Here is a 27,892-nt window from a genome sequence, read left to right as displayed (position 1 = left end):
TATGAGACCTCTGAAATTTTTGTATGGGTTGTCACTTTTCTCAACCACCCTAAAAGCGTGACGTAATTTATGGACGTTCCCTAACTAACCGCAGCGAATTTCTTTCATCTAAAATAAAAACGCCAACGTTTTGGTTTTAAACTCAGATTTTTGCTTGGTTTTATTTAGGTCAATCACTAGAAGATCAATCTCGGTTTCACAATAATGCTCAATTACATCGGTATCTGTTTGTTTTTTGTTTGCTTGCGTATTGGTTTTGCCTTTAGTTTTATCGGTGATGACGCGTGTATTTGCATTTTTTTTCGTTTAATTTCTGTTTGCTGTGAATATTACTTTGGAATATTTTTAACTTTCAATATTTAGTTTTTTTGTTTGTCTCGATTTACGGGATGCATTAACAGATGTATGCTGCTACTGGCTAATTTTTCTCTGAATTTCAAACATCTTCATCCCACAGAATGCTTCATTCTTATTTGGTTTCTTTGTGAACGAATAGACTGCTACGAACATTTTATTGGCATGCAGCGCGGTGTCAGCTAATTCAGCTATTACAGAAGACCGAAACATACAACTTTCGGGTGGCACCCAGGAAAGGTTTCGACTGAAGCACTACGTACGGTTTTGTGCATCGAGAGTGTCTCAAATCGGTCTAGCTAAGCGGTCTGTCTGCTGGTATGCTGGTTTATCCAAAGATACAAATTAATTCTCCCTTGTTGGAACACTGCAGAGAAAAACTCATTAAAGTTGATGCACAATATTTTAAGTGGTTTTTATTTTTGCTGTAACTACACAAAGAGAAGCAATTTTTTTTTTTACTGCAGAGGTTTCAACTCTCCTCACAACAATGCTACTACATTTTTTGGTGAAATACAATTACATTTTCTGTTTTTTCGTTTTTGCTTTAGTTGGATTACTTAACGATACCGAGAATTTAGTGTTTTATGTTAAACTTGTGATACAATAGAATGAATCAATCGGCCAGTGATACTAGCTCAATGCGAAGGGATATTAAACTTCATCAAGTAAATAGCTCCACTAAACTTGGAACGTTCTTTTTGAAAGTTTTATATTATAGCCACAGTTTTGAGTATATATTATCTTGGTGATGCAGTCCGTGTGATTACAATGTTAGGAGGACAAATGCTTTAGTTCTAAGAATCCAATGGCACGCAATGTGCAGTCAAATTACTGTTTCAAAGTAGAATATTCTCAAAGCTGGTGCTATAATTATTGCACTGTTTGAGAAAGTTAATCCTCTCTTCTCGTTGAGCTAGTAACATTTGATTTGCTTTGCTTACATTTCAGAGAATATATTATACTTCTTGTTTTGTTAAATATGTTGCTTGCTGCCGAGCCGTTACATCAGCTACTAGACAGTGTACACAATTACCCATAAAATACTAATAAATACGTAAGTATGTGCACTCGTCTTCCAGGAGTATCGAGGACAATTTGAATCATTTGCATTTTAAAAGTTTGCACAGGTCAGTTATGTTGTGCGTGCAAGCTTGGTAATAGAAAGCCTAGACGACACGAGAAGCCTTCGAGTGCACATTTATTAAGAAATATTATACGATCTGAATGTAATGATTATTTTCTTCAGATGTTTTTTGCGAACTTTGTCACTTGGATGTTTTATATTTATTAATGCATATCATTCTTTCTTACTTTGCGTTACAGCTTGGTAATAAAATTATATCAAACATATTGCGAACGATAGGTAGTACGCATTGCGGGTGCTTCACCCTATCTAGAATTAAACACGAAAACGAAAATGATGTGATTAAACACAAACTAACACAAACTATTCATACTGTTTAAAATCATTGTAAGGATTCACATGCTGTTTTTGCCTTGCGTCTTTACGATCTTAATCGCGAAATAGTAGAGTTTGATAGATTAAAAGTAGAAGAATATCTGAAAGTGTCTTGTGGTTTTGTGTGATTTCAATTGCAGTAGGTTAAAACTAGTCGTTCGACTCCAGAACTCTTCTGAAAATTTGCATTGATTTGCACAAAAAACCTTTCTTCCGATCATTTCTCAAAAGCTGAAAATGGTGATGAATCTGAGTTTAAACTTTTTTAGTTCCTGGGATGTTTTTTTTAGTATCGTCCACCATAGCGACCGGAACGTCCAGCGCGTCCCCGTCGGCTCTTGGCGGGGGTCTTTTCACCTTCCTTCTCCGGTTTGCCGTCCTCCTTGGCGGCATCGTCGGCCTTGCTGGCGTCACCGGACGAGGCGGTGGATTTGTCGTCCGCGGCGGCGGACCCGTCGCCCTTGTTCGCTTCGGCGTTCTCCGTGTCCATCGGCTCCGCCTGAGATTCACCGTTAGCCTCTTCGCTCTTGCTGTCGTCGGCCATGCTGGCGTCGGCAGATTCTAAAAGGGGGTTTAAGCAAGTTGTTAAGTCAAATGTACTCCAAATTAACTCAACAGTTGTAATATTTTTTTTATTGTTGTCCTAGCAATGAACAGATTTGCGTATTTTTTACTTACGCTGATTTTTCTATACACAAAACATAAAATCGGATACGATGCGTACAGTATATTTCTACAACGACAATGCATCAGACAAAATACCGCTGGGTTTATGCATATTGTGCTTCATTTTTAAAATAAACCTAATCAATATACGCCCAGCGATCCTTGATCAGATGCCTCGAACCAGTGATAAATTTTGAGATCAGTAACTTTTGCGATTACCGTTTTGGAAGACTAGTGTGTTCAGAAATGTTACTGATAAGGTTAGGGACTCTTCAATAGAGCGTAATTTATTACATATTTGCTCCACTAGACAGCGCTAGTGACCATGAAACATTTTGCTTTGATAGGTGTTGCGAGAACAGCCTTTGCCAGCATCGTTGCGCTCGTATAGTGAACAACGAGCGTGGTTTAGCAATACGTAGTGTATCTAGCATAAGTTGAAACCTTAATTGGGTTAAGTTGGAGTTTTCGGCAAAAGTTGTTCGGGGCATCAAGAGCTATCCTATGAACTTCTATGTTTTTCCGTTAGGTTGCGCTACTGAGTCTTAGAAATTCTAAACTTCTGTATCTCGAGAATTAGACTACATAGAAGATTTTTGTCTGTTGATGAGGACATGAAGGGTTGTGTAAAATTGTACTAGTTGATTCTAGGTCCATTCACTAGAAGGCGGAAATGAAGGTATGTAAGGTATGTTTAAATAACTTTAAAAACTCTTTTTAAGGTTGTGAGATTCTCCAGACTCCAGACAAAATCGGACGTTTATCATGATTGTGGCATTGTTCAAGCACTAATGGGTTGAGAGCAGTGGCATGCTTGCCGTTAACCGTTGACGCATGTCAGACGAACATTTGCTGCTATTTCCACAAACATCACTTAAACGTTCGCTTTTGGTGTTCTCAAATTCGAAAGTAAACTATACCATTCAATTGAGGTGAAAAAGGTTCAATTTTAATTTTTGGTTGACGAGTTATTAAGGTATACGCAATTTAACAGCTAACGCACAGTTCTAGTTAACCGTTAGATTGTGTTTGTTCATCAATAGCTCGAGAACTGAAATAGGGAAACTCAAGCTATTTTTGGCAGCTTTGTTCTTTCAGTCAGTGGGTGTTTTCTAAAACCTGTTACAACTCTATGTTGGGACCGGAACTTCCCCTATCAAAATGAATTACCATGGGGTGCCCCAATCTCGTGAGGGCCCAAGTTTTGCTAACAGATAACATTTAGAGATCATAGAACTGATCGTGCAATGCTAAATTTTACTTGAGCTATTAAAATAATACCTAAGCAGAGATCTCTGACCTAAGGTAAAATTTGGACAATTCAACAAACAGTTCTACAATCACAATGCAAGTTCAACAATTATGACTCTAGAATCTAGGTCTAGATGTTATGAATTAGCGGAATTTGGACCCGCATGAAATTAGAGGACCCCACGGTATACGGTTATGTTTCAGGCAATTTGACCGTCACAAACCCCTCAGGACGAAGAAACAAAACTACCGAAAGTACCCATTCATCCTAGTTGAAAATATGAAGCAAAGAGCACTTATAGATACAGGAAAATGAATCCCCATGAGACAACCATGCATAATCCACCCGATTCTTTCAATATGTTATAAATAATAAGGTCGAGTTTTCAAATTAAATGGTTTATAGTTAATCAAAGTATTTCTTATTATATTATGGATAACTTATACATAATATAATAAGGTTGTGCATAGTACATATCAACGTACTTAATCTTATCGATAAAAGCTTTCGCTAAGTGCTACGTCTAAGACACACTACAATTCAAAACACATTATTGTTCAGTATCCGTACCTTCACCAGTAGCCTCCGATGGGTCGTAGAGCTCCGAATCCTTCTTCTCAGCATCGCCGTTCTCCGATTTCTTTTCCTCGGCAGCCAGCTTCTGCTTCTTGGCGGCTTCAGCCTCTTCCAGGGCGACGGCGGCGCGCTTCTGAGCGATACGCACCTCTTGGGCCTTCTCGTTCAGGAAGCGAATGAACGCACGGTAATGGGAGTGCGTGCGGGCGTGGATTTCCCCGGTGGCTTCGTTGTCGAAGTACTTGAAGCAGATGCTGCATTCGTGGCACTCGAGCTTGCCGATCAGGCTCACACCAAGGGCACGGTTCTTCTTGTACCGTGGCAGCTTGGTGTCGATTTCCGGAGCGATCTCATCGCCAGGCTTGTAGTCCAGGATGCAATCTTCGCTCTCTTCGTCCTTGACGACCTCATCCTCTGGGACATCTTCGTCCATCTTGGCTTCCGCAGCTCCCTCCTCCGTGGCGGGCTTCTCGGTTGCCGTTTCCGAATCCTTGGCAGCTTCGCCATTCTCTGTAGATTCGGTCGCAGCGGCCGAGGGTTTGCTTTGTTCGGTTTTTTTCGCTGCCGAAGAGGCAGCATCTTTGTCCTTCTTCTTATTCTTCGGGGCCGTTTCTTCACGAATGTCTAGCAATTCATCATTAGCAGTGGAGATAACCAATTCTGTAGGGGGAAGAAGAAAAAGATATTAGTCTCGGGGTCCATCTTCCCAACAACCGCCAGTAAAACCTACGTTTTGCTTTCTTTTCGATGTCAAGTCGGCATGGTTTGGTCTTGCAATTCTTCATGTGAACCACAGACAGCAAATGGTCATCGTACTCGGTGCGGTTGTGGAACTCCAGTTCGCATTCGTCACACTTCGGGTGCAAGAACTTCTTCAGATCCAGATGCTTCTCGGACCGACGATGGGCGATGATGTGTCCGTAGAAGAACAGCTCGCACATCGGACAATACTCGCGCATCTTGGAGTAGTTCTTGGCCTTGCCCATACGCTTCAGCCGGTCGATTTCGATCGTCTTCAGCTGCTCGGCGATGCGGGCTTCCTGGCGGAGCAGGGTGGCCCGCATGCGGTAGCTCTCCTCGATGCTTTCCTTCATTACCCGATGGGTACGGCCGGTGATGTGATTCTCAAACGAGGTCGCATCGTACATGTGCTTGTCGCACATGTGACAGTACAGGTACTCGTTGGAAACATCGGCGTAAGGGGAAGTCTTCGACTGCTTGTTGTTTCCAGCATTGCTTGAGTTGCCTTTCTTATTTGCTCCCTGCTTGTTGCTGTTGAGTGGGAGGAATTAAACGGGATAGACAGAAAAAGTGTGTTAGTTAATCGAAACAAAATTAGTGCATTAAAAATGGTTTCTTTTATCGGCTTCAGCTTTTGTTGGAAATAAATGTGATACGTAAACACAACACAAAGCACTGTATACAAATTGGCTGCATTCAATACCCTAATAAGAAACATATTGTAAGTGTTATATATGATTTCAGTTATTTTCTTCTTCCTGATGACTTAGCGTCTCAACTGGGACAAAACCTGCTTCTCAGCAGTGTACTCTAGGAATTATTCCTTTTCGAATCGTTTACAGGGCCATTGGAGGAGTTCTTCAACAGAGGAATTACAAAATTTAATAAAAAAAAATATCCATAGAAATTTTCTTTGAAAGTCATACCGACTTCTCGCACCATTGATTCTCAGAATGTATGACAAGTTTTCACAGAGAAAAACAATGCAAAATGAAATATTCCACGAACTACATATCAAGACAATATCTATGCATTCTGCCAAAAGCTCTTCAAAGAATTCCACTAAAATACTTGCTAAAAGGTTCATTGGAATTTTCGCAGATCTTTATTACCAGTAAGAAACTTAAACTCCTCTCACTCATTCCTTTCAATTTTATTAAATTGAATTACCTGACTTTCCTATCTATTCACTGAAAAATTCCGTGTAGGTAAATAAATCTCAATTGAAAATTGAAGATGGGTATATTAGGCAGGTTTATTTTCTTCGTCATGCGGGGGTTTTTTCCGGCCAAATTTCCTGAAACTTGGTCATACAATTCAGCTTGGTTGAGCAGGATTTTAGGCCAATTCTGAGTTCAACAGCTTCAAAAAAAACCATGACGAAGAGAACAAAATTTTCGAAAATACACAATTATTCACTGCACGAATTTATGCTGGCCAGCTTACTTTCACAGAAAATTTGACGTTTGAGCGGTGCGGCACCTCCCAAACGTCATTTTTTTGTGAGAGTAAGCAGGCCAGCATCAATTCGTGCAGTGGACCATTGCGAATGAAATAATCAAAGAATGTCTTGGTCTAGGATAGGATGTGACACCTGCAACTTCTCTGTCTAATTTCACAGCTTTCTGTCTTGTTATTCCGCGTTGCTAAGATTATTGGTCCCCAAATTGGTCTCTTTTGGGCTAACTAGTTGTCGTATCCTATCCTAGGTCTTGGTGATCGCGACGTTTATCAGGATAATAAATATTCAATCAGTTGTGTATGCTGTTTGGCAATTCCCGATAATGGTTTCCTTAAATAACACTAGTTTACAAAATAATACGAAAGTCGTGAACTTCTGTCAACGACCAAAATTTTCGAAGCATAATTAAGTGCTGATTTCCAAACAGTGCTTCAAAAAATTTAAAGTAGAACAGTCTTTGAGTTTTAGCTGAATATCGAGTTTTACAACTTTTTAAAATGTGTAATTTAATAAAATTTAAATAACTTGCGTTTTGTTCAACCAATTTCAAATCTTTTTCTGTAAATTAAAAGTTGAATATAATACCATTCGATCATCTGAATGCAGGTTTTGCGTCAGATTGATGAAATTCAAGATATTATTGAGTTTTGGGGACGGTTTCCTTAACCCTAAAAGGGATACCTGGGGTCCATTGGACCCCAGGCGCCTTTCAGAGCTCGTCTTTAATGGAAAACACTCAGCGAGGTGACGAAACTGAGGCCATGAAGGTATCCCTTTTAGGGTTAAATTTTAGCAAAATTTCCAAAAATATATTAAGAAATGTATTTTTTTTTCAATAAGAAAAAAACAATTTAAAAATTTATTTTGAACGTTTATTTGACATATTATATGTAGGTGAGTTACAGTAAAAAATTCAGCGCAATCGGAGCATTGATTACGGGAATGAGATGTGTGAAGTGAGCGACTTTGCTTAAAAATAAAACAAAAATCGATTTCAAATCATCAACCTTGTATGGAAAGTCGAAAAAATTTCCGCACTACTGTATTTTTTTTTCCTTCACGTTTTCGAACTTAGGGCATGATTCTACACCAAAAGCGATCATCAGCTTACCGAGTTCAAAAATGCTGTAAACTAGTGTAATTTGCCATTTTGCAGGAAACTGATTTTCCCTGTTTGCAAAAATGCTCAAATCTCATTGAAGCCCTGCAGTTTTGTGAATCAAGCCTCGTTTTCTACATGCATTTCCATGCGCATGTGACGCATACCCACCCATCTGCAGCAAAATTTGGGAAAATCGGTGATTCGTTTCCGTTTTCGGACTGTTTATCAATGATGGGAGCATTGCTATTATATATATTTTTTTAGTGTTTTGATAAGCTAAAACTTTCAGCTTTTCATTAGTGGGTTCAGATTTAAAATTTGTGTTTGTAGACACTGCGAAATAATGCTGCATGCAGATAACTTTTGATAAGAAAAAAAAATACATCTTTAATTTTATGATATGTGGTGTATAAATGTCTGGGCTTTCAATTGATGCAAACAATTTGAAAATCGGTGATTGCCAACATGGTAAAAAAAAGTATTGGCACAAAAATCCAAGATGGCGGCCAAAATAATAAGAGTATTTTAAAACTGTAGTAGTTAGCTCTATATTTCTTCATTTAAACAAAATTTAATTTTGGGGGAGTTTTAGAAGGAAGTTTTGAGTTATAATAGTTCAAATGAGCCAACATTTAGCTAAAATCGAGGGATCCTCAAAAATAGTTATGGTCCATCAATTAGAGTGACCATATGCATTTTCCTTACTTTTTGACAAGGACTTTCAGAAAATCGCCACCAAAACAAGGTGTAAATAATGGGACGGTTTCAGCGAGAGTTGCATAGGGGTAGGTAATGAGCAGGTGGGGCATAATAAGCACCTTGTATTTTCTCTGTAAATCTTAAAATTAACAAAAACAATTTGCTTGATTGTAGCCTAATTATCTAAAATCCAATGAGTTGATGACAAAACATTAGTCAAAAAAACCGTTTACCTTAAAAAATGAATCAAAATGCGTAAAGTGGTCATGTACTAGGAAAATATTATAAGAATTAGGTGACCTAAAATAAGGTTTTGGGAATCGAAATCACAACTTAGTGGGCATCTATCGATTTTCTTGATATTCCCTAAGCCAATGAAATGTATTTGTAACACTTTTCATCTATTTGTATAATTATTTTGTTGAAAAAATATGCTTCTAAGAGTTTTTAGTAGGGTGGGGCAAAATGAGCAGCTGGTGAAAAATAATGAAAATGGTAAACATCTTCAACAAACAAATTTTAATTTTGGTTTTCTCTGTTTTGTTGCATATAGTAAGGTTTTGTCTGTAACTTTCAATGTATTAGCTTGAAAATTTCAGTATTTGTATATTATCACCGTTTAAAAATTCCTCAATAGAAGACTCCCTACAGTTCCCTACTAATTAAACCCCGTAATCCCTTTAAATTCTCATTGATTGTTGCCGGTATGCTTTATCATTAACAAGAATAGTCAATTAGCATTTGATTGTGTACAAAACTGGTATTGATCATCCTGCCCCACCTAGGGTGCTCATTATGTCCCACCCCAAAACGCAACTCGCGATTTTATACGTTTTTAAACACATAAACATAAAATTTTACAACATTTATAACTTTGTTCGAAATTTCAACGATTAGCTTTTGTAAGTTAAGGTTCAAATGAGGATTGAACGTTATAATTACACATTGGTTGCACTTAATTTACTGGATTTGGTGGCAAAATGCTAAGCTGCTCATTATGCCCCGCCTACTCATGGATATGTCAACTAATACAGTTTATGCGGCATGAAAAAATGCGAAAGTGTTTTTCGACTTCAAAACTTCATTTTCGTCCATTTGACGTTCACCAATGTATGCTTGAACGTTCCATGATCTCAAACAGGCTAATTTTCTGAAAAGTTATTCAAAAATTTTCTCATTTTGGTCTCCGACCTTTACAAGACGGCGCCTGAAGATGAAGACAATCAAAATTTTCAAACCACTAAAAACTTCACAGGTTGCTACATTCTTAATTTTCTCTACAGTATCACCAATAGATGTGCTTTTTTCATCTAGTATGTGGAACTACATGGCTGTGGATTAGTATGGCCTGGTTTTTTATCGAATTAAGACTAATTATTTTTTATACTATTTTAGCCATTTTGTCTAATCACCATTGCACAATGGTCCACGAAACAGATTTACGAGGAAAGATGCATTCAGCGCTTTCAAATGATTTTCTAGATTAATATGGTCTTCTACAAAGTTGTCCCTAATAATAAGTCCCTCTTTAAAATGTGCATGAAAATTAGGGTGGTCCATATTTTCAAAGAAATTGGTAACAAAACTTTTTTTTATTTGCAAGAATAATTGTATACATTTCTCGGGAAAGTTGTAGATCTATCAATTTTGAGCAAGTTTGCTGAAGACGCTTTTTATGTAGCTTTAAAATTGGCCGATCTAGAGGTATTTTTCTGAATAAGCTTAGGGTGGTTCAAGAAAAACCGGTTTTCTGGCGTTAACTTTTTCAGTTTCGATTTTTCATCAAAGTCGCCCAAGAAACACTTGTAGAGCATTGGTGCGCTGAGTTGATCGTTATCTCTTTTGGTTCAAAAAGTTACAGGCGTTTTTCTTAAAAAATCATAGTTTTTTAAAAAGGTGTTATGATTGGTTGGGGCAAACATAAAAAATATCTTTTGTCCGCATTCAAAAGAAGAAATGCTGTTTTGAAACATATCAAAAAATTAGAGGGGTGTTATTTTTGTAACTCAAGTTAAAAATACTTGAAAAGTGCCTATTATTTCTAGAAAATCATCAATATCTTTTGAACGGAATGACGTAGCAACATTCTCAGCGCACGAAAATGCGCGATTTTGGAAGCTCTAAAAGTGGTTCATAGGCGACTTTGACGAGAAATTTGAATCAAAAAAGATAAAGCAATAAAACGGTCGGGGCCCGTGGCGTAGTTGGTCACACGTTCGCTTCATATGCGGATGGTCATGGGTTTGATTCCCAGCCCCGGAACTTGCAATTTTTCGTCAGTTGCTTTTCCCCGAGAGCAACTGACACTGACCCTCTTCTGAGCCCCATGGCTCAAATGAACCCGGATACCTGGACATCGGCGAACCGCTAATCATAATGGACCCCCAATCGGACTGGAAAGGAACAACTGGCACCCATCCTTGTGCTCATCATTCTACTAGGTATAAAGTAGAAAATGTGAAAGCAGCAGAAAGGCAACCAGTTCGATAAAGTAGGATAGAATCTAGGCGCTGTACAAAATGTAAGTGCAGCTGTCAATTGAAATTGCTCACGTAGTGCCCCAGTGGACAATAGAGCTGTAAATTAGGTTAAGTTATTAAGAATAAAAAAAAGCAATAAAACGATTTGTTCTAGCGTCACCCTATGAAAACTATGGGAAAATGCTCCAAATTTGGTCAAAACGGTTTGAACGCTTTATCTTTTTTGTTTCAAATTGTTCATCAAAGTTGTCTAAGAACCATTTTTAGAGCTTTAAAAAACGCACAATTTCGTGCGCTGAGACTGTTGCTACGTCATTCCGTTCGAAAGATATTGATGATTTTCTAGAAATAATAGGCACTTTTCAAGTATTTTCCACTTGAGTTACAGAAATAACACCCCTCTAATTTTTTGATATGTTTCAAAACAACATTACTTCTTTTGAATGCGGGCAAAAGATATTTATATTTTTGCCACAACCCATCATAACACCTTTTTAAAAACTATGATTTTTTACGACGCGTCTTCAAATGCTCTACAAGTGTTTCTTGGGCGACTTTGATGAAAAATCGAAACTGAAAAAGTTAACGCCAGAAAATCGTTTTTTCTTGAGCCACCCTAATCTTATTCAGAAAAATACATCTAGATTGGTCAATTTTAAAGCTACATAAAAAGTGTCTTCAGCAAACTTGCTCAAAATTGATAGATGTACAACTTTCCCCAAAAATGTTAACTGTATACTTGCAAATAAAAATGTTTTGTTACCAATTTCTTTGAAAATATGGACCACTCTAATTTTCATGCACATTTTAAAGAGGGCCTTATTATTAGGGACAACTTTGTAGAAGACCATATTTGCCTAAAAACTCATTTGAAGGCGTTGAATGCATCTTTCCTCGTAAATCTGGTTCGTGGACCACTGTGCATTGGGCGCGCAGTTTATTGATACTCACTTTTTAGGCTTACATTAGCACATGTTAAAAATCAAATATGTTGATTTTTATTTTGTGGTGCTAGAATATAGACATTGACTGATAGTATAGTCATACATATCCCATATTTGTCCCCGCACTGCGACTAAATGCGGGGTGACAAAGAAATGCTTCTCAATTGACGGGTGCTCTGATCGACTCTGACTGAAATCGATTTTAACATGATCAGACGCAAAAATGACTGAAAAGGTTTGTTGGTTCCTGTTCAAATGAATGAGATGGATTTCTGTAACAATGACGCCTGACTGAGAGACGCTGAAGTCGTGGATTAAAAATAACGCAAACAGTCTAGAGGTTTTATATCATAAAAATTTCAGAATTCCGACAAATTTGCAGTTTGGTCAGAAGCAGTATAAAGCTCTGAACTGAATAGAAGAATTCGAATGGTCCACCATTGTAGAGGAACTGAGTGAGATAAGGTAAAAGTCATTTGTTATTGAATTTTTGACTTCCAAATTAACTCATATTTTGGTTTACGGCACCACCGTATCTTTTCGAAACATGTTTATATGAAACATGCCGCGCTGGAAATGCGCGCGTTCAGTGTACTTGTTTATTCATACCTAACACTTAGACTGTACTATTGTACACAAATCTAGAACATATTTTAATAAGATTAAAAAGAACTTCAAGAATTGTCAAATAATTGACGTACAAGTCACGAACACGATCTACAAGGAACAATTCTAGCAACAAAAAATGCATGTTTACCAGAAGAAATCCCCCGCTTTCCAGGTTTTCTCCAAGTTCTTTACTGATTTTACTGGTGCTATACTGTACTATATACAGGGTATATAGTACATATATATAGTGTCTTAAAAATATATCAATTTTTTATGAACAATATACCAGACGAAACAGTTTTGTGCGGTCAATTCAATGATTGGTTATTTTCGAATATCGTACATCGAGTAGCAAGCACAAGGTTATTCTATGAAAAAAAAGGAAGGTGAAGTAATGATGATTGAAATAAAATAATTAAACACTTTGCTTGGACTTGTCTAATCATAATCACAAATACAAATCCATTAAAATCGGTCTGCTGGGACCGGTCAAACAAAAACATAAGCTAATATGTAACATTTTTAGTCATTCCTCTGAGATTTTATAGACTCTTATACAAACAATCCTGCCCTAGCACTTTAATCAAGTGACTCAATATACAGACCATCGGCGATTCTGCTCCAATTATGTCACACTTTTTGACGTGGAAAATGGACGGTGATGAAATATTGATTTTCCCGGCTGTTTCCCCAGCTTTGGAAAAGTGACGCACGAATGAAACGCTTTCACCAATGTAGGTACATATCTCATTGGCTTGGGATACGAATTACGAATAGTGCGGGAAGCTTGTTTTGCATGTATCATCCAATGTGTGTGTTTCCTCTCTGTCTGACACTGACAACGGCTCAGAACTCAGAACAACTGTTTCCGGCACGATGCGATGGTGTGTGATGGTAAACTGGTGACAAGAGAAAACTTCTCACGACAGCAAAGGAAATTAAATGTTTTTCAATTGATTGATCGGTGACATTACGGCTTGATTAGCACCATGTAGCCCATGCACGCCCAAAGTTTTTAGAATGGATTCAATCTAGCTGACGGAAAAAAAATAATGAATACACTTGTCATTCAATTCCCTGTGGTTTGATTAAAATTGGAAAGTTTTAACTCAATAGAGGAAGAGTTCACAATCGTCAATCACTCAAAAATATAATTGAATATGATTGATACTAAAAATCTTTCGCATAACAGTTCTAATAATTTTGTTGATATCCGAAGTTTTAGTCAGCATATTTGTGTGCTCGAATGATCATTCCAAAATCTGACCAGTCCTGGTGCACCCGGAAGGAAATAAGTGTCATGCATGGGGCTTTTTAGTTCATACTCCAATTTGATGAGTGTAACCAGAGGAGCTATCTGATGAGAGCCTACAGCATGCGTCGGTTAAAGTAGGCAGCTCTTTATAGATCAATTGCAATGTAAAAGATGTTGACTATAACTAGCATTCCAGCAACAAGTCACCACCTTAAAGCTTGTAGCTTCTGAGAGACGCCTGTTTCAAATTTCATCGCATGTAAATGTTATCTCAATATCGCTACATAAACAGTGCTGTGAATATGATGCTTGTCAATAACAGATATAATATTACTCCCAAGTAACATTTTTAGCCAAACAGCCTAGAAGAGATTCCTACTACTATGATAAAACAAAAATTTAAGGTTATATAACGGTTATATAACCTATAAGGTTTTATGACGGTTCTCGTAACCTCTTCAAGACTAATTTGTCATCAAAATGTTACATGGGCTGCAAACCCATGTGCTAACGGATAGAGTACAAGAAGCCCAACAAATAAACGAGAAAATAATAGAAACAGTGCCAAAATGAAAGCCATACACAATGTAATGAGCATGATAGATATAATGCGGAAGCGGTTGTGAGTATTATTTTCTCAATTCACCTATATGGGAACAGAATGCACAAGTATGGAAACAGAAGTTTTTTTTTGTCAATGTGATTGGTATTACCTGTTCTTAGTTTTATTATTATTATTACTAGACTGAATTGGATTTCGTCTTTGATATCCAAGGTTTAACCTTGAAAGATAGTCATTCTGAAATGGACAAACCGATAAAAGAGAGAAATATAGGAACAAATTAATAAAGAAACTTGGCATTGAAGGTTGCTGCGCGGGAATCGTCTCGGAAGGTCATTACTACTGGGGGTAAATCGAAAGAAACGGGCAAAACAAATCATAAACGGAAGCAAAGGCCGGTAACGGTAGGTGACGAAACGTATCGGAAGAGGAAATAGAAATTTTGTAAGTTGAAAGTTAAAATTTTGAGATACCGTTAATTTTCTGATCTTTGGTTTTTGGCATTTCGGGATTTTGGAAATAGAATCGATCGAAAACGATAACGAAACATTACAAAAAAAACCTAGCAAATTTTGATCTTTGAATTGGAATCCAATGTATGTCTAGCTGAACAGGTATGTGAAGAACGAAAAGTTGTTTGAATCTACATAGGTAGTTGTGTATCAATTCCTGAAAATGTAGTACTACCATTAAATTAGAAAAAAAACATCAGTATTAGTCGAATGAAGTTTGCAGAAAATTCAATGGCTTTTCCCCACTAATGTTAATTGTAACCCACTACCATAGTTTTTCTATCGTGAACACGTAATTGAAAGTTTTTTTTATCAGTATTACCTAGATTTTTGGCTCTAGATTTTTCATCTCGGGACCTACGCTTTACTTCCTTCCCGAAGAAAGAACTCACTTTTTTGCGAGTTTGTCGAGAGTGGGATTCGATCTCAGGTCCTCGCCGTGAGATCCAATGTATTAACCGTCACACCAGGTCCGCTCCACATTGAAAGTTTTATTATTTAGAACTTATACACAATAAAGTTGTTCTTTTAATAATTGTAATATTTCAATATAACGAATATCATATTGCACTACTCGGCGGTCAGTTTCTATAGCCGCACCCTCAGTTTTACTTTCCTATCCATATCTTTTAAGCAAACGAACTAGTAGTATTTGTAATATTGATGGTTTATATGCATACATTTTGTAATGTGTTTATTTTTAAGTGAAAACACGTATTTTTTTTTCAACAATTGGGCGAAAATTTTCGAAAACCGTACTTCGATTTTACTTAAATTAGGTATCTGATTTAGTCGACTTCGTGTTTTTTGCAGTTTTTATCTTCAAATATTCCCAGGAATGCTGAGAGCAATAAAAATATATCTTTTACAGGTGCGAGATATCACACGGATGGTGCTTTGCCCTTGCATTCTTTAAGTGAATCAAAAATGCTTGTTTTTTTTTTACAGAACTTTTGACATAAGAGAACGTAGTGTAGTTCCGGCAGATTTGTTCCTCTCATTTTGTATGATCAATTAGTCTTGTTGACAGCCTGTCTGAAACCGTTATAAGCAAATATAAATTCCCAACCAATGTTTACTCGCTATTCGATGTAAGATGCCTATCTCCTACGAAAATTTTAAAACGTTTCATAGACAGAAACGAAAGTTATTACGATACGAAGACTTTCACTTTCAAATGCATAAACATATATAGCAAAATATGTAGCCTTGCATCGTTTTTGTAACCTTCCACGGGTTAAGCCGTTATGCATCAGTTTGAAGAGCCACATTCAAAAAATGTTATATTCAAGCACATTCTCTGTAAATGAATTAAATGCTTTGACTGTTTTCCTACTCTCCGCATCGACCAATGTGGCGCTAGCTTCTATGCGCGAAAGATCGCTAAAAGTAAATCGCAAAAATATTGTATGGTGAATAGCATCTAATGGCGTATTTCTCGAAGTGAAACACATTATTCAAAAAAATATTTGGTAGCGGTTGTGCACAATGATGACCGGTTTGGTGCCTACCAAATATTTTTTCGGTAAAAGCTTTTCATTTCGAGAAATTCGAGTTTAGATGCTTTTCGCCATACAAAATTAAATGATTTTACTCCTGTTGAGCAACATTGAACGCACTCCCTGCCGGTAATCCATTTGACAAAACCTCGTGTTGCCATGATGTGTGTTCCTCACATTTCTATTGCATATTATTATACCCAGGAGTATAATAAGTAAAATGTCATTTTTTTCTCAAAGCACATTGCTCATTGCTCCTTTTTAAAAGAAACATTTTACCATTCCGTTTCACCAACCCATAATAATCCAAAAATGGTCACCGAAACACATATCCGTTGATGACTTTACTCATTGGTAAGGCGTGATATTGGCAATATTCAAATGTCAAGTTCACGTAAAATTCATGACATTGAACAGCCCTGCCCATTAGAAGTAATCTTAACCCTTTTGCAAAATTTTGCTTGAAAATGGTTTCTGCAAAAATGAAAAACATTTTTCACCAGTAAAACACCAGGAGATCCCTTGATCCATACTCTACATGTGTACGAAAACAGATTTTGAAAATATTGTTTTATTTAATAATTAAAAATAAGCATAAACCAAAAAATGAGGAAATGTGGACGCATTTCGTTCCGCCTTAATGCAAATTTTCTTCGTAAACCAATGCTACTTGCCATTACTTAGTATTTTTATTTCTGACAAGCCTTATAATTTTTAACGATGTAGGTATGTCTAAGATCACAATGCAATGCTTTTAGACACAAAAGTGGTAAAGTGTCTTTATTAAAACATAAAAATTATAATTCTAAAACAATACAAAACTTCGTCGTTTAAAACTAACAGAAACTGAAAATTTATCATAAAACTGATGGGATTGATTTTCAATTCACGATAACTGAGGTTAAATAAATAGAAACTGAGTTTAAAATTTAGAACATTATCAATCATCTCTAATGCCTTTTTACTTGCTGGAATTAGCTATGCAAACTCCTTTAACTGTAGATGATGGTTTCGAAAATAATGCTTAATGGTTATGCAACCTAATCAGCCAATAACTAAACACCAGAACTGATAAATGGTAAATCGATGACTAAAACTGTGATTATCAAGACTCCATCGTGTAGCAAATATGTGAAACTCAGTAATGTAAAAAAAAAGAATCATTTACGAACATTCCAACGGCATTCAAACAATTTGTACAACCATGACGAAAAGGAAAAAGGATTTCTCTCTTTTTTTGGGGGACTATGATATGAGATGCCTGACATAGGCACATTTCCGGTTTCCGGCAGGCAGGGTTCAGCCTATTCTCGGCTAATCAGATGAATGTGATGAGCAAAAGCAAAACTAATGCAGTTAGATATGCGTTTGATTCGAAGAGTGGTTTTCGGTTGAAAAGGTGCGCATGTTTTTTTGGTTTCGGTAGCGATCTAGAGTGTTTCGCACTGCATCTCATCGGGGAAGACGATGGCACTGAGTTAGCTTTTGCATTTGGGAATAGGAGTTTCGCACTAAATAGGCTGAAAATCGAAGCGACGACTATTTCTTTTTAGGCATTTGTTTCATGCTTCGAGACTTACACGAGGATAACAAAGCTGAATCGAATAAAGAAGTGGTTTTGGTTTGCTGGAAAAATGATTGAAAATCTCTTACCTCTCTTTCTTGCTCGAGTCTTTATCGTTTTTGTTTTTATTTTGGGAATTTTTGGCCAGAACATTCTTGGAACGGGTGAAAGCATCCGGTTTACGAATGCCACCTTTTTGGGGGCCGTTATTTCTACGGTTATTGCCGTACCGATTCTGAATGGGGAGAGAGAAAACATCGAAGAGAAGAGAATAGAAGACATGTTGTTTGTTTGCGTTCTAAGAAGATCATTTGTTTTTCGTGGTTTTAGGTGTAGGTTTTCCGCATTGTGTTCAGATCAGCTGGTAAGCCGTATTAGCTTCACTGTCGGCGTGAGAAGTTAATGCTGGGAAAGGTTGAAGCTGCACCGCCGTGATCTGGGTTTTTGGGAACACAATGCTGGGTTTGACTTTTTCGATTCGAAAGCATCGGGAAAAGTAGAAAAAAATGAGAAGAAGTTTCATGTGCTTAGAATGAAGAATACTTAAACATATTTGAGTAGGTTGTTCATAATAATTAGTCACAATAATTTTAATCGTTAGAGTAAAGATAATATGGACGCACTTAATTTGAAACTAGCTTAGCTTAAGGAAAACTGAACTCGATGATAGAACTGCTAAAGAATGTTCAAAAAGATATTAAAATTCGATTTTGCTTAATAGATTAAATTTTATAACTAAGTGTCAACAAATACGACATATCAAATGAAAGATCAGAAAATTTAACATAGTAATTTATCCAAAGGTAATTTTTAATAAAGATTCGGAAAGTAGAACAGTGAAATGACAAATGGATCTCATGTTGATGCCTATGGATACGACTCAAATGGGTGTTAACATACGTTTGTCCAGTGTCAGAAATAAATTTCGCCACATTACACAGGGTACAATTTATTCATTTTTTTTAGACAAAGTTGTCAGATTTTAAATGTCAATATGCAAGAGGTTACGCAAAACTAAAGAGAAACTACTTTTAGTAATTGTAGATTCAAGTTGTTTATTATAATTACTGAAATAAAGTCACATGACCCTATACAAAGTCAGCCTAGAAGTCAGCAGTACCCTCAGGAGCTGAATATTAATAGCTCAACACACAGCGATACAGGGTGCAGAAGAGAAACGAATGCACCGCGCCTAGAACAGGTAGCACGGAGAAAGTGTGGATTGATTGGAACGATATGCGAAGATTTTATGAAATATTCAATGATGCGCGGCACGAGACTGCATCTGAGGAGGGCATGTGCATTGTGCAATGACTGGGAAGGCCATTTCCTGATAGACAAAGCAACGATGGCAGCCACGTGGAAGGAGCACTTTGAAAATATAATGAATGATAACAACGAAGGTGTACTCGTGAGGAGGATGAACACAACTGATAGAGGTCAAGCACAGAAACCAACAACACTGGATGGGGTTAAGACGGCTCTAAACGAGCTGAGAAACAATAAGGTTACAGTGAAGGACGAGATCCCTGTGGAACTTCTTTAGAGCGGAAGCAATCAGCGGTATCAATCAATCCAACAGAATGTTAGAAAGATATGAGAGGATGAAAAACATATTTGATGAAACCATTTGTTTGATCTAAAAAGGAAATTACCCGTCGTAATTTGGTGTACAAGGTACTGTCACGTGTCTTGTTCAACACACTGAAACCGCTTGAAGAATGCTTCGTTATCGAATAACAGGCTCGTTTTCGAAAGGACTAACGACGAATGAGGTGTTTACCCTGCGGATGATCCTAAACGAATGCCGTGAATATGACTTGCAAACCCAGTATCTGTTTATTCATTTTGCAATACAGTAAAAAGAAATGGGCTTTGGAAGATAATGCCAGAGCATGATCTTCCGATGAAATTTATTAGACTGATACGTGCAACACTGGATGAATCGAAACTAAGTGATCTAAAATAGATTGACGCAGGAGAATGTAATTTTAAATTTTCTGTCAAACTTTATACTCGAAGGAGCAAGGCATATGCCTTATGGCACAGCAATCGAACATGTTTCTCGGCTTTATTGCTGACATAGATCTCATCGGCATCGATGGTAGGACAGCGGAGGAAGCTTTTGCTCTTCTGAAGCGGGAGGATATGCTTTAAGGATATGCATGAGATTATATCCCACCAAGACGAAGTACATGATTGCGGGTAGAAACAGAGGCAGCCCCAGGCGGTAAAAAATGAGTAAAAAATGTACTTGGAATATTTAGTTGCCGAAGAATTTGTGAATGTCAATTGACAATAACGTTTCCCGTGAAGTGAAAGGGCATAACGCATCTCTAAATAGAACCTTTTACGGACTGCGTAACCAGCTTAGCTACTGTAACCTGCAAATGTAAAGGAAATTTGCTCTGTATAAAATGCTGATTCTTTCAGAAACGTTCAAAGAGGTAAACCGAACAGATTTCGGAGTTTATGAGCGTATTGTGCTGCGGACAATCCACGGTGGGAAACTAAAAAAACGATGCTTGGAGCAGACGTATGAATCACGAATTGTATCAAATATGCTATGGCTGCACAAGGCGGAGGGAAATCAGGGAAACGTAAAGGTTCGTGGAAACTGGAGGAACATCACCCAACACTGATGAAGAAGAATTTCTACTATGCGCTCGGTGCTGGAGTAAAGCTACGCTGTGTGCTACGCTGAAGGAATGTCGCCCTATGTATGTGTTTAAGTGTGTTTAGTCAATCTATTTTGGTCAAATACTAAATAAATTTTGTAAATATATGTCAGAGTTATTGTACAAAGTAATGATAAATTCGGTAGCATCTAAAACCACAAAACAAAATATAATTGTGGTTAGGTGACAATTACTTTGCTCGCGAACATCATTCGGTGTTGATAGATGTTCCCCTAACATTACAAAAGTAAACAGAAAAACATTAGCCATATCCATTGACAATTCAGAAGATTCTACGTCCAAAGGCACTTGCATATCAATCGACAATTTACGCAATCAACAACGCGAGATCCATTTGTTCTATATTTAAACTTTCAAAACAATCAGTTAATAGATTTTTCCTTTCCTCTTCTACCGACGTTTAGTTACTTTAGCGCAATTCATACATATTTTATCGAAAAAGAGACATCTTTCGACCATAACAGCTAAACTATATATAGTAATAAAGACTGTACGTAAAGATAACTTAAATATCGCGATCAAACGAAAGCAATCGGACTTTGTGAGAAATAGAGAGAGACATGGACTGGCATAAAGCTATTCCTGCAGCGTAACCCCCAACCACAACGGATCAAAGTGGAGTCAAACGCTACCACTGTGGACGCCACAAACTGTCGTTTGTCGGCGACCACGCACCGGTCAGAGTTCTTTCCTCTCACAGAGACCCTCAAATGGACGGTCAATGGGTTGCACGCAAGAATGCCACTGCCACTCGGGATAAAATGGACACTAAATAAAAACTACCAGAGATACTAACGATAAACCATAACGCATAATGTATAAAACTCTACGCGAGACTTGGAGAAAAAACCGGGGGGAGCCATGACGCGGAGGGGGACTTGGCACACGTTCGCACTTACCCGTATGAAGTTGAATCCATTCATATCGTCGAATCGGGACGATTGGACGCCGTCCAGGAGCGACGGCGGCACCTGGTTGGAGTTTTGATTGCGGAGTAAATTATTGATCAGACTGTTGGCCAGTGTGAGGGCGTCATTGTTAGCCCGGCCCCCGCCCACACCCGTGTCCCAAGGATTGATTCGGCCCGCACCGTAGTTGTTGCCGAAATTTCCACCACCTCCATTGCGACGGTTATTGTTTCGATAAGCCATTTTTTTTTTCACTTTATTTGCTTGGGATCTGCTGTGGAATCAAACTGCTTGCTTGGAGAACTTCTGGAAGTAGAAAAGACGTTGTTGTTGTTAGTGTTCTGTGGTCGAATAATTTGATGGCGTGACCACTGACGCACCGCGTTGTGGCTGATTGTTGGTTGATGGGGGAGAAAAGCGGTTATGAAACAGTTCCAGCATTAGGGATACATTATTTCATTGCCGTTTGTCACACGTCGCCGTGTCTGCCGGTAAGATCATGCGCACTGACGAAATCAGAGAGGTGTACGATTCATCTATCACTCTCCTGAGTCCTGATGATCCTTCCATTCTCTTTTAGTTGAAATCATTTTCATGCGATTTAACAGATTTCGGTATTGGTGTTTATTGTCTTTTGCAATATTTTTTTTCTATGGTTTGAATAGGATAAACCCCTCACTAATTTGCCTCTGCTAGAATACTCGCCCTCCTCTAATCTTTTGAAACGTAACTTTTTTCAATGCCAGTACTTTTACTCTATGCTATTTCGATTAAAATCCGCAACTATAAGACAGGAGACACGAAATTTACTTGAAATCGCATGGAAATGAATTCAAAAAGAAGAGATTAGTTAGTATGTATTATCTCTAGCGATCTGTTAATAAACCACGCATATTTTCATTTCCATATCAGTAACAGTTGCAGTTAGTGTTACTATAAATAATTTATCTGAAAATAAAGGCATTGAAAAGGTGACTCCTAGATGTCTCTTTATTTCCTTCTAACAAACAGAGGAACTCCCCATGGTTGGTGTGTGCCATGTACAAAAATTAACGTCAATTGGGTTTTTAAATTTTGAAAAATGTATTGATTTTTTGATTTTATACGAAAGAGCACCTTTTTCTGAGTCACTATGATTTTTTTCAGATTTTTAGAACTTTGTTTTGATACCTAAAATCAATTTCAAAGAGATTTTTTGAAATAACCTTTTGACAGGTGGGCAACTGTTTGACAGCTCCGCCCAGTACAAACTGCGACGAGGGGTGATTCGACAAATCGCTCCCATATAAACTTCAAGTTGATTTTTAAATAGGTTCCCGGGCTCCAAAATTCATGAAAATTTGGATTTCGGCTAAGTTTGACATGCAGATTGAGAATATCGAATTATCTCAACACCGTTAAAGAAGCCAATTGTTTACAAGTTGACCAAGTTATATTGTGGATTTACCGGTTACTTGTATTCCACCGGTCACTTACACGAAAGAAAATTATAACGATTAGATTATTTTTCTAATATAACACAAATTTATCCAAAACTTCATCATCGTTTTAAAATTCGAGATAGTAATTATAGTTCATTCAAATTCCCTCTTATTGACTTGAAAATATTTATGTTTCAAAAGAAAGCAACCAAATAGCCGGCATTAAATTGAAAAAGTAATGGGATGCACATGAAAAATAGATAAATTTGCTAAAAAACATAGAATAAATGAAATCGCTATAACTTTTTTTCTTATTAATAATTTCAAATTGAGTCAACTGTTTTTCAAAGTTCATTATATTAGTCATAAATGATCAAAATTTCATTACATTCTGTTCATTGAATCCGGAGATATAACAGCTCAAATTTGGCTATCGGATAATTATACCTTTTTTTAGACTCTTTATAACTTAGTGTAGAATGGCCCGATCTTTTCTAAATTTGAACCACTGATACACAACTAGTTGATGAACTTACAGTAAAAATTTGAGAATATTTGATGCTCTTTTCGAAAAGTTACAGCGAGTTGAACATTTTTTAAAAAGTGAAAATTTTACCTGTCCCAGTTATTTTGAGTATCCCCTGTAGATAGATAGACAGACTAGCTGTCTCGGCAGACGTTGTACTGCCATTTTTATTGTGGTTGTTTGATAACTGTTGAGTTGTTATTTTGGCAACGCACTCTAGACTGGCTCTACCGCGCGAACGTTTTGAATTTCTTCCCCGCTCATTGATTTCAGTAATTTTTAAATTGTTCTTCTTTTATGTTGATTGATTTTCGTAGCTTTTCTCCATATAAATACAATCATCATGAATGCAAATCGAACCGTGCAAGCAGGGCCGGATCTAAAGGGGGGCGGGGAGTGGGTGGCAGGGACCCGGGCCCCCACATTTTAGGGGCCCCCACAAAAATCTTTTTGCTTGCTAAACATTAACAAAAACAAAGAAAAGCTTATTTGCTCATGGAATTTGTAACTCCGAGGGGCCTCCACATCCACTCTGGCCCCGTGCCCCCACAATCCTTAATCCGGGCCTGCGAACAAGAGTCATGCTGATCGGTTCATTCATTCATGAGCTTTGTTGCTTCAAATGAACTTCCAAATTATATTTTTATATAGGGGAGACTGGATAGTAGGCCGTCCCTTATTTTGCAAAAATTGGAAATGTTGTAAGTTCGTTAGTGGCAAATGATCGTTTCAGCTAAGAAATGATCGTGTCAAAATTTGAAGTCCGTAACTCAAGGCTAAGTGGTCCCTCAAAGGGCCTAAATTTGTCAAAAATGGTATGGGTCCAAAAAAACATGAATTTTTTTGACGAAAAAATACGCTTTTCTACTAAAACCGGTGATTTTTGGACCCCAAAGGCCCAAAAATGTGTTTAGAATTGCGATATCTCTACTCGTTTTTGAGTTATTGAATAAAATAGGGTAGGTTTCCTTCAGAATCTAAAAAAAATGGTCAAAAATGCTGATTTTTCGGTTGTTTTTTGTTGTCAATATCTCGGAAACAAGTAGATATCGCAAATCTAAGCAAATTTTTGGCCCTTTAGGGTCCTAAAATCACCTGTTTTAGTAGAATAGCGTAAAAAAATATCATGTTTTTTTGGTCCCATACCATTTTTGACAACTTTAGGCCCCTTGAGGGACCACTTAGCCTTGAGATACGGAATTCAAATTTTGACACGATCATTTCTTAGCTGAAACGATCATTTGCCACTAACGAACTTATAACATTTCCAATTTTTGCAAAATAAGGGACGGCTTACTGGGTAGACTAGACTTGATCCTTTTTCTTAATTTGCCTGTAACTTGAAGGAAAGAACAAAACTAGGTCCGTTTTTTTTTTTGCACAGAATGGCAGGTAAAAATTTATTGCAAGTTTATACACAACAGAAAGACACTAAATTATTGTTAAAGTTTTCTAAATTGCGTTTTTATGGAGGCATGTCCTATGATGTATTTTTCAAAATTTGATTACACTTGATCAACTTTTTGAGCACATGATTCATTTAAAGGGAAAATAACTTCAGATGCTTCCTATTAATTTTCTGTTCATGATTTTTCTGATGATAAACGAAATCACTTGAAGCTTAAACATAGTGTTTTGTTCAAAAGTAGTTTAATCCTTATGTGGCCGACAGGGTACCCGGGTACCCAGCGCCCATTTAAAAAGCATGGTGTAGAAAAAAGCAAAAAGTTTGTCGGACACATAACGGTTAAAAAGATATGTTAGAAGAAAGCTGGTTTTGATTCCAATAAAATATGGGGGCACAAGTCTCCCCAGGGATCAAGTCTCCTTAGTCTCCCCTATAGATAGATAGATAGAGAAATGTGTAATCGTGTATGATAAATGGTCATAAATATGCACTGATTTGTTTATTCAGGTCGATCGGTTAACAACGAAACCGAGAATGTGAGTCGCAATTAGGGCCAGAGCATCCTGAAACATGTGCAATGATCGAATGGTGAAAGTAGCACTACAATGAACGCTTGAGAACGCTTAAGAAACAATTTAGAGTGGAATAAAACATTGTTAAAGTTAATTTACCTTAAGAACTGTTATTCTGCAAGGCAAAGGGTTCTCAAAAATCAGCCCATACGTAACAAATCAATAACAATCCATCAAAACTAAAAAGTGATGAATAAACTAATAAAACCCAATATCAGTGCCAAAGATTAAAAAATTACTCTCGAACTAACACAAGTTAGTCTATGCTAACACGGGTAACAGCTGTCCGCGAATTAGTTTCTCCTGAGAAGCATTCCAATAAGAAAAAAAAGCATTCTCAACCACCCACTACGGACAGCTCTCTTCCAATTTTGATTTTTGCTCACGAACGCTTCCTGTGGTCGCGGCATGGTTTGCGATAGGCAAGTACATAGACCTTACAGGCAGAACCGAACGCGCGGCTTCAAGATTCAAGAAGGCAAAGATGACGACGCTCCGCATAAATTATACTCTACCGGCCGGCTTTTTTCACTTCGCAATAAATTGTTGAAAGCTGAAACGCGCACACACACATATAGGTGGGTGCCATTGGTGGTTTTGCTTGTATGAGTTGCAAGTAAATTAAAGTGAATTTAGCGATCGCTCCCTAGCTCACAACCTAGGCCTTAACGGAGAAAGACTGCTTAGGCGCTGTCCATAAACTACGTAGACTCATTTTGGGCCATCTCAGACCCCCCCCCCCTCCCCCTCCGTAGACTTTTGTTCATACAAAATTTTCGAAATTTGTATGGAGCGTAGACTTTGGCCAGACCCCCCCGTCCCCCCCTAACAGTCTACGTAGTTTATGGACAGGCCCTTATAAGAAAAAAAAAACTGGAAGGGTTCTGGATGACGTGTAAGAGATCATTTTGAGATCAGAAACTCCCCATCTGCAGTCATGTGTGACGACAAATTCGGAATCTAGAAAATTCCTTAATATTCATGCATAATACGTATTTTTTCCATTTTAGATTACAGATGAATATGAAAACATTCCACATAGTGTTTTGAACAAACATTTAACTACGTAATTATACCTATTCTAATGTTTGAAACACACATACTATTATAACGAAATAAATAATACGAGTTACGGTTGCATTAGTCACGATATTACACTATCTACGTTTCACTGAGAAATCAATCCACGAATTGACGATATCCATAATTTTTATCGATTTAGTCAGCTAAGACAGCTTCACATACACCTACACTCGTTATATTGCTATAGAACCAAGCTAGCCCCACATACTGCTCTAAAATAAATTCATATTTGACGGGACTGTACAGAAAGCTGGAGAATATAACAATGAAACAATATTAATGTCTACTCTACCAAGAAGATTTTCTACACAAATGACAATGATAAGCTCTTCCCAATCAAAGGATAATTCTTCATGAAATTGGCAACTTGTCATTGACAAAAGCCGGCTTCTTTGAAAGAGCCAAAAAGCCAAACCGAAAAAAAAATCAAACTCAAACGCTTACAGAGTGAAGAGAGAAAATATGGAAGTGTGGTGAACACCCGACGAGAGCAGACAAACGAAAATCGATAATTTTTGCTACCCATGTTCTATCGACGCCGGGTGAGATGGGATTACGCCCCATCCAAAGTGGCAACCAAAAACTATCCCAAATTTACATCCCTAAATAGTAACATAATTTGCACCTAACGCCAACAAACATTTGCGTGGATGGAAAGCGAAAAATCAAAAACGTCATCATCAAAGTTTTTTTCCCTGCCCTCAAAGATCTCCGATGGAGGAAACGCTTTTCGCAAATGGAGGCCGTCATTGCGGATTTCGATCGGCCGGGATGGAAAATTTTCAAAGCCCGATTTCCAGCCCCTCTATAGTGATTTCCCATCAAACTCCACACTTTTCTCCTCCCAGCACCAGTGTTGCACATTTTCCGGACATTTTGAATAAATTTTACTTACTTTTTGACGAGGAAAATACACTTGAAAAAACTGAGACACTTTCTTTGAAATTTTCTTGAGAGAGAAAAGGTACTTGACACCGCGAAAGAACAAAATCAATTGAAAGCCGAAGTGAACTGCACGTAACCGGAGCCGGTTGAACAAAGTTTCTCCCAAATGGAGCGAAATGAACTCGCTACCCACAGGATTTCGCTCCCGATTTGTCAGATTTGACAGGTTGTCAAACTTTTGTTATAATCTAGCATCGAACAAGTGTTATACAAAATTTCCTGAAATTAATTTACAGTGTACTTTTACATGCCTCCAATTGGACAGTTAACTTTGGCATTACCTGATACATTAGACTACAGGCTAAAATTTCATTTCAAACGCTTACTTTCATCTGGAGCGTTAATGATCATCAATCATGATAAATGAATAATGAGATTGGAAATTCCATCATCATAAAAAATAAATTATGACAATCAATCATCCTTATTTTCTTCGGTTTGTTGATCATTCTGGAAAAAAGTGCTTTTTCAGTGTTAGAATATATGTGATTCTCAGTTGAGCTTCAAGGTCTCTAGCATGAGCATTAGCAAATTCGACTACAGTTCAGAGCTGCGTAATATCAGTCATGTCAGTTGACTACTGATTTTGCA

At 37.4% G+C, this 27,892-nt stretch overlaps 1 protein-coding gene across 3 annotated transcripts; it reads right to left on the bottom strand.

Moving 5' to 3' along the window:
* Positions 1–128: 128 nt before the first annotated feature.
* LOC109416338 (zinc finger protein on ecdysone puffs) lies at positions 129–27,409 on the bottom strand. Of its 3 annotated transcripts, none has more exons than XM_029866387.2 (6): positions 27,252–27,409; positions 21,338–21,652; positions 17,829–17,974; positions 5,041–5,582; positions 4,305–4,970; positions 129–2,377 (listed from the first exon to the last, which is right to left on the bottom strand). In XM_029866387.2, exons 2-6 carry the CDS (start codon positions 21,587–21,589, stop codon positions 2,103–2,105), a joined length of 1,881 nt encoding a protein of 626 aa, XP_029722247.2. In that variant the 5' UTR covers positions 21,590–21,652; positions 27,252–27,409; the 3' UTR covers positions 129–2,102. The 3 variants fall into 3 exon arrangements, with proteins under 3 accessions (XP_029722247.2, XP_029722249.2, XP_062708751.1); XM_029866389.2 differs by lacking the exon at positions 17,829–17,974 and adding an exon at positions 14,316–14,401; XM_062852767.1 differs by having other exon boundaries at positions 21,338–21,649; positions 27,252–27,368.
* Positions 27,410–27,892: the final 483 nt, after the last annotated feature.

This window comes from Aedes albopictus, chromosome 2 (assembly GCF_035046485.1).
Source record: "Aedes albopictus strain Foshan chromosome 2, AalbF5, whole genome shotgun sequence".
In the NCBI taxonomy this organism is placed as follows: Eukaryota; Metazoa; Arthropoda; class Insecta; order Diptera; family Culicidae; genus Aedes; species Aedes albopictus.
Note: the sequence above shows the minus strand (reverse complement) of the source record. Positions and strands in the feature narration are given on the sequence as shown.

Bases quoted from the DNA above. Each gene is read 5' to 3' on its own strand.
- LOC109416338 (XM_029866387.2), bottom strand. From the start codon at position 21,589: ATGGCTTATCGAAACAATAACCGTCGCAATGGAGGTGGTGGAAATTTC. The intron at 5,583-17,828 runs GTAAGAGATTTT...CCCACTCAACAG, and splicing joins GACTCGAGCAAGAAAGAGAG to CAACAAGCAGGGAGCAAATA. The intron at 2,378-4,304 runs GTACGGATACTG...ACCCCCTTTTAG, and splicing joins ATCGGAGGCTACTGGTGAAG to AATCTGCCGACGCCAGCATG.